Genomic DNA, 12,561 nt, shown 5'->3' on the forward strand with positions numbered 1-12,561 from the left:
GGGATGTGGAGGGGCTGGAGGGGAGGAGAGAAATTTGAGGGCGAGATCGAAATAAGTCACTCGTCTGGAAAAAAGGTCTCGAACCGGCCCTGAACGTGGATGGCCTAAATCCTACCTATTCTATGCTATTGATTGGCATAACGAAGCATGTAACACACTTATCCAAAGTTGCTGATTGTTGCATCCCGACTTCATGCTGTTACAATTTATTGACCACAGTGTGCTACAATAGTGAGGAAGAAGAGTGGCATAGGCGAGACGCTGGATATATGCATGCTTTTAAGTGAGATGACCTCACGGTGCATTGCTCAGTATAAACGCATGGAAAATATTTCATCTATAGTGTCCTTTTAAACCAGACTGTCGTACGTGCAGTTCCCTCACTGCACGGAGCTTGAGGAGTGTCACATGACCTGTGCCCAACCCAACATGAAGTTGTTATTTCACTAGTCGTTTGTTTGTTACACCTAAGACAACACCGTGCGTGAGGTCGTTAATGTCACACAACCAACAACTGCGAAAGAAATAAATTGAAGCCGTGATGTTTGCGCTGTGCCACTTCTCAGAAGACAGCTCTGACGTTAGAAAGACAAAAAGCAAGAGTGAAGGACCTGTAGGGTTGTAGAGGGGGCAAGAAAACCGCACGCGCCGCCTGGAGTTTCGGCAAGCGCGGCGTCTTCCGCGACGACCGCTGGTGGCCAAGGGCGCCGGTGACGTCACGGCGCGCGGACCGCTGCCGCGCCGCAGGTCGCGCGCGGCACTCGCAGCACGGATGCCAGCGCTGCCGGCAGCCACGGAACGCGGAGGCGATACGTCGGGAGCCGCATGTGCGGAGGCGCGGCCTGCGGCCTCCTCAAGCTCTGGGTGGTGGCGGAGAAGCTGCTCAAGAAGGGCGTGCGGCGCGTCGGCCTCCAGGACCGCCACGCACGCGATGGCCGCCAGAGGACGTGGCGGCGCCGGCCCATCCTGGTGGGCGGCGGAACACCTGCTGCTGCTGCTGCTCGCCTGCCTGGGGCTGGCCTGCGTCTGCCCTACCACAGGCTCTCCCTTGCCTGGTAGCAACCGTGAGTACCACCCTGCTGCTCTAGTATCACATTAAATCTTCCAAGCTGTTTACTGGTATGCTTTCGGCTTGTTGCTTCTATCTTTCTGCGCGATATTTTGACGACCGACCCAGGTGCTGCAAGTTTTGTATTATGTGTACTGAGTACGTAGACTCCAACCTGAAGAAGATGACGGGCTGGCCGTCTAAATATCGTGCAGAAATATGAAACAACTGGTCAGCTGAACACCCGGAAGAAAACCATTAATCCAGAATGAGATTTTCGCTCTGCAGCGGAGTGTGCCCTGATATGAAACTTCCTGGCAGATTAAAACTGTGTGCCGGGCCGAGACTCGAACTCGGGACCTTTGCCTTTCGCGGGGAAGTGCCCTACCAACTGAGCTACCCAAGCACGACTCACGCCCCGTACTCACAGCCGAGTTCGAGTCTCGGCCCGGCACAGAGTTTTAATCTGCCAAGAAGTTTCAAACCATTAATCAATCACTCCTGAGTATCACATACCAAGTACCAGGCAATTATAATTAAAGTGTAGCTACTCACAGAAACCCAGGGTGGGCTGTAATTATCGCACGGCACGGGACGTGGTAGGTATTCTGATGCGTTAGTGTGAAACCGATTTATACAGGAAAAATTTTAGTTCCAATTTTGTCCACCAGGTGCAAATCTGATGCTGTGAGTCCAAGAAAAAACATAGTAAATGTTTCCATTCGTGATGGATTAGCAAAGGGGTATGGGCAGAAAAGTTCTCACAGGTGATAAATGCATAATTTTGATTTTATATTTAACTGGCGCTTACACAATATGTTCAATATGAGCACCAGAGATGTCAGTGAGATGTTGTATAGCGCCAGATTTGCACCTAGCGGCCAAAATTGAAGCTAATTCTTTTCCATCGTGAAGGGTCCCACATTAACGTATTAGCTTGTCTATCAAGTTGTACTGTCATACGATATTTAGAACCAACACTGGACTTCCGCGAGTAGCTACTTTTTAATTATAACCAATCTGTAGTTGCATCTGTTCATCGTCCTTTTCACCTATCAACATTCAATCTTGAGGTTGAAGCCCACTCTTTGGACCCGCGTTTCCTTACAAATCAATTTGTTTTTGGAAGGGACCCTCCTTGAGTATACATTTTTTCTTCCTCTTTTCCCGACATGTTTTGTTGAAGTTACACCAGCATCAATGGGTTTCTTCGTTTGCTTTCATTTAAATTACAGGAAAATTGCTCTTTGCTGTCTGTAAATACATAATTTCAGTTTTTAAGAAAAGTATTCAGTTTCGAAAACAGAAAAAATATTTTGTATGTACCCTGTTAGAAGCTGCAGTGGGTGTAATGGCTTTTTGTATTTTGATTTATAGCTGTTTTTCTTTCACAGTCTGTCACCTGCAAGCATATACAAATTAATGTACAAAAGTTATTTACTCAGAAAATTTATCACTGCGAATCTTACAGTGTTGTTATGTAAATAGTTTTCCTACAGTAATTTCTCTATGGTAGCAGATGACAAAAAGTGAACGAAAAACAGCTATAACACAAAATGCAGAAGGCCATAAAACCCACAGCAAGTGCTAACAAGGTGTGTACAACATATTTTGTCTCTTGTCGAAATTGTGAATAGTTTATTTAAAAACTGAAATTACATAATTACACTCAAATCCATTTTTCTGCTATTTAACTCAAAGAAAATAAAAAAATATCGCGGAAGATGATGTAACTTCAACGAAACATTTCTGGAGAAAAAGAAGAAAAACTTGTTTACTCAAAGCGAAACCTATCCAAAAACAAACTTATCAAAATTTCATCTCATTAGCAGGCCGTCCATATGAAAGGAACCATTCTCAGGATGGTGAACAGGGCTCACAGCCAGCGTAAAGACATTGCTCACTGAGGAAGATATCAGCAATGCTACTGAAACGTCGATCAGTAAAGATAAATAACATTGTTATATAACTCAAAAATTTTTGGTTATGAGTGACACAGGCTCCTAAAGCTAGCAGATTCCCAGACAATTTACTGACACTGCCGACGTCTTCACTACAGTATCAGCATTTAGTAATCCTACACAAGTTGCGAACGACACAGGCAAAATTTCCACTTTGTGGAAGAATGGGGTCTGGCTTGTACAGGGTGGCGCACTAAATGTGTTACCATTTTGTTTTTGAATGTAAACTTTATTGTCAATACAATATGAAAGGAACATATGCTACAATGAAGAGCCGTCCATGGAGATTTGTTCTAACTCAGCACATGTTCAATATGTCCACCATTTCGTTTCCCAACTTCCTTCAAACGAACACTGTAGTTAGTGATTACCCTACGGCACATGTCTTCCGTAAATTCACTACAAGCTTGAAGAATAAGTCTTCTGAGCTCCATTAAATCACGTGGACGTTTCTGGAAAATTTTTTCCTTTAGTTACCCCCAAAGAAAAAAGTCACATGGATTGAGGTCTGGACTATTGGGGGGCCAATTTTGTCCGTCATTGAAGCGACCTGGAAACCTGAGAGAATGATCCGCATGTCGAAATGCTCGTGTAAAAACTCCACCACAATGTTTGCAGTATGTGGCCTTGCTCCATCTTGCATGAGCCACTGCGTGTTGAAGGGCAAGGCAGTAGCAAGAAGCTGTGGAATGAAGCTATTGCGAAGCATCCTCAAATAACGTTCGCTGTTTACAGTTTCTTCAAAGGAAAAGGGTCCAATAAGTCCGTGACTGGGAATTGCTGCCCACGCTGTAATACTCGGTGCATAATTTTGTCGTTCATGAAGCACTTGTGGGTTTTTAGTGGACCAAAAGCGTACATTTTGTTTGTTAACCACACCGTCTAAATGAAAATGCGCCTCGTCTGTAAGCCAAACGTTGTTGGGAGTTTCTTCCCTATCCTCTGCCACTGAGCAAACAGTAGTCTGCTGCTTGTGTTCTTCAGTCAGCTTCTGTGCACAGGTCATCTTGTATGGGTACATATGGAGGTCACTTTTAAGAATGCGTTGAACGGAGGGTCCGGATATTCCCAGTTGCACTGCTGCCTTTCTACACGATTTCCCAGGACTTCTCTGAACAGCAACTCGTACCGCTTCAGTATTCTCCGGCGAACTAACAGGCTTAGGCCGAGGTCGCTTCGCTTCCACTACTGTTCCTTCCTGTACAAATTTATCGTACAACCTGTGGATGGTCTTCTTGCAAGGGACCCATAGCGTGTTAAACTCTTGTCGAAAACGCCTCTGAGTCACAACAAGGCTTTTCGTTTCATGAAAAAGTAACATAATTGCCGATCGTTGCTGTGTCGTCGGTCTTCCATTGTCAGCCATTGCTGCTTACTAGTCTCCTACCGACAGTATCGTGAATTACACGTCATTTCCTAACTCATTTGTTTTTCCAAGCTTTCCTGGTACTGCTGTAGAGATCCCAGCGGGATCTCGTGGTCGTGCGGTAGCGCTCTCGCTTCCCACGCCCGGGTTCCCGGGTTCGATTCCCGGCGGGGTCAGGGATTTTCTCTGCCTCGTGATGGCTGGGTGTTGTGTGATGTCCTTAGGTTAGTTAGGTTTAAGTAGTTCTAAGTTCTAGGGGACTGATGACCATAGATGTTAAGTCCCATAGTGCTCAGAGCCATTTGGACCAGATCCCAGCGGGATATCTAATGTGCGTCGTAAATTGTGAAAGAAACAATTGGTAACACATTTCGTGCGCCACCCTGTAGATAAATGCAGGGCTTGAGTACAGGATAAAGGATATCGCTACTGAATTCAGTCACATAAATAAAATAATTAGATATAACGTAGTAAACAACATGAAGTTGTTGAGCGAGACGAAAATGACGCTTAACTTTCATGTTTCGTAAACTACGAAGTCTTCGCTGACGTAAGAGTTTCCTGATATCAATGTTTAAGGACGGTGCACTTTCTCAGCTGCGGAAGGCTGTGAAGATGAATCACTCACATCCTAGCCGAACAAATAACCTCGGCAGCCATGTGTAGTGAAATTACAGGAAAGCAAATCAGGTTGGTTGGACCGATATCTGAACCTCCCTTCCTTCTGACAATGTGTACTGCTCTCCTCACTACACACAGAACGTTATAGAGTAAAGGAATGGTCATTCAAATACCTATTCAACATTTTAATAACAGATTTACGCGCGTCCGGGCTGTGTTCTGACACAGAGAGCTGCGGTATTACTTCTAAAGCTAAATATTGTACCCTAGTACCTTCCATCAATATTTGATAGACGGAATATTATGTCGCATAAAATTTATCGACCGAGCGAGGTGGCGCAGTGGTTAGCACACTGGACTCGTATTCGAAAGGACGACGGTTCAAACCCGCGTCCGGCCATCATGATTAAGGTTTTCCGTGATTTCTCTAAATCGCTTCTGACCAATGCCGGGATGGTTCCTTTGAAAGGGCACTGCAGACTTCCTTCCCTAATCCGATGGGACCGATGACGCAGCTGTTTGGTCCCCACCCTCCAAATCAACCAACTAACACAATCAACCAAAATTTATCGACTGGCGCTTTTACCTTGTTAGCAAAAAACTTTTGTAGGTATCCTTCCAACTCTGACTGAATCCAAGCGTATTTCAAGTCGACTTGAACGACGATGGCTATCATACTAAGTTCCATTTCTGGAAGCACCAGAATTACGAAATACCACTTGGCGAATCACATTCTGTACTTTAATATAATTTCTGGCAAGACTTTGGACACTTGAATAAGAACCAGTGTGGAGTTTAAATTTCCTACAGTGGCCTTGGAAAGCTGGTCAGAGGAACAGAGCTTGCTTATCAAAACAGTATGATTCTTGTACAGTTATTCACGCTGTAAAGTGTATATCAATTCAGTTACTCCTTTCATCCCTTCACACCTAGTAGCTAAAGGCACAGCAGTTACATAAAATTTTTAGTGCTATATTTCTTGTGCCACCGTATGTAAAGAGAGTAACTCGGCAGAAGATATCCGTCTTTAGATTCCAGTTAGTTCTATAAGTCTGCAACTGCATCGACATACACAATTCGGAAACCACCTTGAAGTGCTTTCCAGAGGATAACTGATGCCAGTGTTGGTGAGTTTCTGTCTTATTTCATCTGTGTGTCGAGCGAGAGGACTACGATTATCATCCTATGGTACGCGTCTCAGCTACCTGATCTCCGAAATTATCTAACAGGTTTAAGAGTGAATAGCAGTTCCTTACTTCCAAAGATACTTTTCCTACAGTGCGTCTCTGAATTTTTCCGTATATGCTTTCATACTCGCTTAACAATGACTCCAAATGCTCTAGCAACTGCATAAGAGTATTGCATGCTGTTTGCACTACAAATTCACTACACATTCCCAAAATCCTTGCAAAAAATTCCCACTGTAGATTTTAAATGTCTGCTTTATTTCACGTAGATTCTTAGTGTTACTCTTATGTATGTAAACGATACAACGCGCTCCAGATGTTGATTTACATTCTTGTAATCGAATACTGTTGTATACTTGCTCATTGTTACGTACCTTTTCTGCCATTTTTCCACATTTCAAGAGAGCTATCAACCAATCCGCCGAGTGCAAAATTTATCCAAGTAAGTCCACGTTTCCTTGCCGTCGTCCAGCGACGACAGTTTCCTGAAGACATCAACACTGTCAGCGAACATACTGAGAGTGCTGTTGGCAAAATCTGGCAAATAGTTTATGTTTCTTGAGAACATTGAGCTCATACCACGCTTCCTTGTGGTACAGCCGCTGTTACGTTCATTTACTTTCCTTCGAGCACCTGCAACAATCGTACAAGATTTATCATTTCATGCATTTTGTTTCTGTTTCACTTTCACCGACTATTACCACCTACAGGGTCCAACTATTCGAAAACTTTTCAAGTCAGTCACGTGTTATTCTATTAGTCCATAGCTCAGATGCAAGTCGACAACAAGGTAGGATTTAAATCGCTTTTTGCAACTGTAGGAAGAGAGATTGCACCTGTTCACCTACATTTACTAACTGGGAGACATTCACAAAAAATCAAACTAATTTTTTCGGCAGAGGGTTTACTCTGAGGTGACAAAACATGGGGTAGCGATATACACATATACAGGTGACGGTGCCGGCCGGTGTGGCCGAGCGGTTCCAGGCGCTTCAGTCTGGAACCGCGCGACCACTGCGGTCGCAGGTTCGAATCCTGCCTCGGGCATGGTGTGTGTGATGTCCTTAGGTTAGTTAGGTTTAAGTAGGGGACTGATGACCTCAGATGTTAAGTCCCATGCTCAGAGCCATTTGAACAAGCGACGGTAGTATTATGTACATAACGCATAAAAGGGCGTTCCTGTGGCGGAGCTGTCATTTGTACTCTAGTGAGTCATGTGAAAATGTTTCCGACGTGGCTATGGCCTCATGACGTGAACTGACAGACTTTCAACGCTGAATGGTAGTTGGAGCTAGATGTATGGGGTACTCAATTTCGGAAATCGAATCGTCAGAGAATTCAGTATTCCGAGATCCAATGCGACAAGAGCGTGCCCTGAATACCAAATTTTAGGCATTAGCTACTGAGCTGCTGAGAATTCTTCCGGGTTGTATGGCCGTGGTCCATGGAACTCTTCTATCCCTGACGTTTCGTCCAAAGACTCAGCACAACCAGGAGCACCTCCGAAGATGTCCAACATCGCTTTGACCGAAACGTCAGGGATAGAAGAGTTCCATGGACCACGGCTATACAACCTGGAAGAATTCTCGGCAGCTGAAACATCTGGTCGTGAAAGCCTTCATTGTATGATTAGCTATTGACAGGGACAACGCAGTGGCCGACGGCCTTCGTTTAACGAGAGAGAGCAGTGGCGTTTGCTTGGAGTTGTCGGTGATAAACAAGCAACACTGCGTGAAATAACGCAGAAATCAATGTGGGGACGTACGACGAACGTATCTGTTCGAGCAGTGCGGCGAAATTTAGCGTTAATGGGCAGACGACCGACGCGAGTGCCTTTGCTAACACCACGACATCGCCTGCAGTGCCTCTCCTGAGCTCGTGACCACATCATTTGGACCCTAGACGGCTGGAAAACTGTAGCCTGGTCAGATGAGCCCCGATTTTAGTTGGTAATTGCTGTTGGTGTGGTTCGAGTGTGGCGAAGACCACAAGCAGTCATGGACCCAAGTCGTCAATACGGCACCGTGTACGCGGGTGGTGGCTCGATAGTGGTGCAGGTTCTGTTTATACGGAATGAACTGCGTCCTGGTTATGATCGGGTACTTGGAGACCATTTGCAGTCATTCATGAACACCATGTCCCCTAACAACTGTGGAATTTTTATGACCGAAAAAGCGCTACATCTATGGGCCACAATTGTCCGCGACTGGTTTGAAGAACATTCTGGACAGTTCGAGAGAATTATTTGGCCATCCAAACTGTCCGACATGAATCCTATTGACAATTTACGAGACACGTGCACAAAATATACATCTACATGGCTACTCTGCAATTCACACTTAAGTGCCTGGCAGAAGGTTCATCGAACCATTTTCATACTACTTCTCTACCATTCCACTCTCGAATGGCGCATGGGAAAAAGGAACACCTAAATCTTTCCGTTCGAGCTCTGAGTTCTCTTATTTTATTATGATGATCACTTCTCCCTACGTAGGTGGGTGTCAACAAAATATTTTCGCATTCGGAAGAGAAAGTTGGTGATTGAAATTTCGCAAATAGATCTCGCCGCAAAGAAAACAGCCTTTGTTTCAGTGACTGCCACCCCAACTCGCGTATCATATCAGTGACACTCTCACCCCTATTGCGCTATAACACGAAACGAGCTGCCCTTCTTTGCACTTTTTCGATGTCCTCCGTCAATCCTACCTGGTGAGGATCCCATACCGCGCAGCAGTATTCCAGCAGAGGACGGACAAATGTAATGTAGGCTGTCTCTTTAGTAGGTTTGTCTAACCTTTTATGTGTTCTGCCAGCATAGCGCAGTCTTTGTTTCGCGTTCCCCACAATATTATCTATGTGGTCTTTTCAATTGTTGTTGCTCTTAATTGTAATTCCTAGGTATTTAGTCTAATTGACAGCCCTTAAATTTGTGCGATTTATCGTATACCCAAAATTTTTCCGATTTCTTTTAGTACCCATGTGGATAACCTCGCACTTTTCTTTGTTTAGTGCCAATTGCCACTTTTCGCACCATACAGATATTCTCTGTAGATCATTTTGTAATTGGAATTGATCGTCTGATGATTTTACTAGACGGTAAATTACAGCGTCATCTGCAAACACTCTAAGGGGGCTGCTCAGATTATCACCTAGATCATTTATGTAAATCAGAAACAGCAGAGGGCCTATGACACTGCCTTTCGGAACGCTAGATATCACTTCTGTTCTACTCAATGATTTACCATCTATCACTACGAACTGTGACCTCTCTGAGAGGAAATCACGAATCCAGTCACACAACTGAGACGATACTCCATATCCGCGCAATTTGATTAATAGTCGCTTGTGAGGAACGGTATCCTGTACCAGCAGCACTTTCGCAATTATGGACGGCTATAGAGACAGCATGGATCAACTCTTCTGCACATGACTTCCAATTGCTTCTTGTGCCCATGTCACGTCGAGCTGCTGAATTATGCCGTGCAAAAGGTGGTCCGACACTATATTAGGAGGTATTCCATGACTTTTACGTATAAAATATATATTACTATGAATAGACAGGCTAGGGATATTAGTCTGTAATTCATTCTGTCCTCTTTTTGTACAGAGGAGGAACTCCATTCTTTCCCACTCACTTATTACTGTTCGTTGCACGACTGACTGTCAGTGAGCATGGTACATAAACTGAGCCAAATTCCACAGTATATTCAACGGATGATGCTAAGATTGTGTTACAAGCAAATGTGGTTCTCCACGTAACAACTGCAAAGATTAGTTTCAGAAACAAACTGAGATGGCATTCGCAATGGGTTTGGAATTCTTTTTTCTCTTTTTTAACAAGATGTTGACAAGTATGTTGTATACAATACATCATCGCAGTGTTGTTAAAAGTTGGTGCCTACATTTCATTACCTCTTGCTTGAGAAAACAATTGCGCTATCTTCTTCTGTTGATGTGCAACCCGAACGGTTTCGGGAGGAAGACAGTTCACATCTCCATGCAAAGTCTGAGAGGGTACATCTGACCACCAACATTTAGGTTTCCTACCCTTTCGGACAAAAATAGAATGATGGTGTGACTCCTGGTGTACCGTATTTTTTGATTCTTCACTTAGATGTAGTGAAACCGAAGAAACAGCGGTCAGCGCGGCCTCATCGTGACGAGGAAGTATACAGTCCTCTTGGCACAGCATTTGATAGAGAAGCACCACGAGCACAATTGTGATAGATTAAGGAAAGGAATCAGCTATGACTTGTTGAATGAAACACCCTGTCACTGATTTGCAGTGATGTAAGGAAACAGCACAAACATAATTCAAGATGGCTGCGTGCCAGCCCGTGGAGTATCGCCTCAGTTGCGCGACTATATCCTTGAGTTCTGGTCAGAAACCTAACATTTCTCGGTAACCGATGCTAAGTTGTCGAGTGAAACAGAAGTGATATCTGGCGTTCCCCAAGGTAGCGTTACAGGCTCTCTACTAGTTCTTACCTGCTTAAACCTTTGGGAGACAGTCTGAGCAGCTCTCTTAAATTGTTTGCAAATGATGCTGTCTTTTATAATCCAGTAAAGTCATCAAAGGTCAATATGAATTACAAAATGACTTAGCAATAGATATGTATGGCGCGAAAAGGAACAATTGACCGTGAACAATAATAAGTATTTGTTGGTGAACATCGCAAATGCTTTAGAAATGCTTTATTTCATTGCCATAAACGGTTTCTAGTTACCACGCCCATTTTCAGATGGGTGAAATTTCTAATTACATTGATGTTCTGTTCCAGCACGTCGCCTGTTGTTGAGCAAAACATCAATGGCGTAGGAAATGTTAGCCATCTGAAGATGGACATGGTAACTCGAAACCGGTTATGGCAATGGAATAATGGCAAATTAAAAGCATGTCTTCCTGGTTGCTTTATTCACCAACAATAATTAACGACCGCATAGGTCACAAGATCGAAAATGGATAAAATGACAAAATAATAAGTGTGAGAGACTCTAGATGAATACTAAAAAAATTCCGTTCAATTTCGGTTACATGATAAATGATACAAATTTAAAGGTTCAACAAAATTACCGGGGATTACAGTTACGAACAACTTAAATTAGAACCATCCGACAGAAAATGTTGTGGGGTAGAAGATCAAAAGACTGTGTCTTGTTGGCTGAATTCTTAGAAGGTGCAACCAATTTACTAAAGACACAGTTTACGCTACGCTTGCCCATTCTCTTGTTGAGCGTTGCTACGTGCTATGGGATCCTTATCAGACCGGACTTACGGAGGACATCGAAACAGTTGAAAGAAGAGCAGCTCGTTTTATATTACATTAAAATATAGGAAAGACTGTCACAGATATGATGAGCAAGTAAGTGCGGGAATCATTGAAACAAATACTTTTTCATTTTGGGGAAATTTTTTTCACTAAATTTCAGTCAGCAACTTCCTCCTCCGAATTCGGAAATATTCTGATGTCTCCCACGTGCATGGGGAGAAATGACCACCGTAATAAAATCAGAGCTCGCATGGAAAGATAAGAGAAGTCGTTTTTCTCACGTGCCATTCGAGAGTGGAACGGCTGAGAAATAGTCTGAAAGTAGTTCCCTGAACCCTCCGCCAAGACTGGGATGTGAACTGCGGAATAATCATATGGATATAGCTGTATGGGTCTGCTGGTTATAGGTACGACTAAACGTCTAAGGTCATCATTCTATTCGCACCCTAGGATAGACTCTGTGAACCAAATCGGCGCGTTTACCTTCTATGAGCAAGTATGAGAATGCTTTATAAATGTTTCTGTGGCGTGTGTCTGAGGCGGTATGTGGATACCAGCCCGATATTTACCTAGTGGGATTTGGGAAACGGCCTAAAAACTACATCCAGGCATACTACCAGACCGGCCCTCGTCATTAGTCCACTAAGTGGATTCGAACCAGAACCGGTTCATCTCGCCATCCCGGAAGAGGACGCTTTGATGAGCACGGCTATCTGCGCTGGTAGATGTAGGTGTAGAATCTATGAAAAACAACACTATTTCATCGGGGGGGCTTACCGAAACTCGAGCCCAGATGATTCCCAATTCGACACAACTGCGTACTGGTGTGCCATCTCCATTTGTTCTGATAAAACGCCGCCCTAGGGGCACTCTGGAAGCGGCACGGAGCTCGTCATATGCCGGAATACTGGACACCGCACCTAGCTGTATCTGGGACGGGGGATGAGACAACCACAAACACTAATTTTTTTTGTTTTTACACGCAATATGTTTAACGTCAACTACTTTGCTTACTGGAGATAGGAACTGACACCTACAGTGGCACTCGTCGACATGTGTGGAAAAAATCACTGAAACACACCCAGCCTGAGCGACGTGCCTTCTAATG

General features: G+C 44.1%; 1 protein-coding gene across 1 annotated transcript in view; it reads left to right on the forward strand.

Annotated features, from left to right (window-relative positions):
- Positions 1-754: 754 nt before the first annotated feature.
- Positions 755-12,561, forward strand: part of LOC126236683 (protein takeout-like) — a 175,397-nt gene continuing 163,590 nt past the window's right edge. Inside the window, exon 1 of the mRNA XM_049946172.1 lies at positions 755-1,064. Within this exon, the coding sequence (XP_049802129.1) occupies positions 773-1,064 (292 nt within the window). The 5' untranslated portion in view covers positions 755-772. The remainder of the gene's footprint in view (positions 1,065-12,561) is intronic.

Source organism: Schistocerca nitens, chromosome 2 (assembly GCF_023898315.1).
Source record: "Schistocerca nitens isolate TAMUIC-IGC-003100 chromosome 2, iqSchNite1.1, whole genome shotgun sequence".
NCBI lineage: Eukaryota > Metazoa > Arthropoda > Insecta > Orthoptera > Acrididae > Schistocerca > Schistocerca nitens.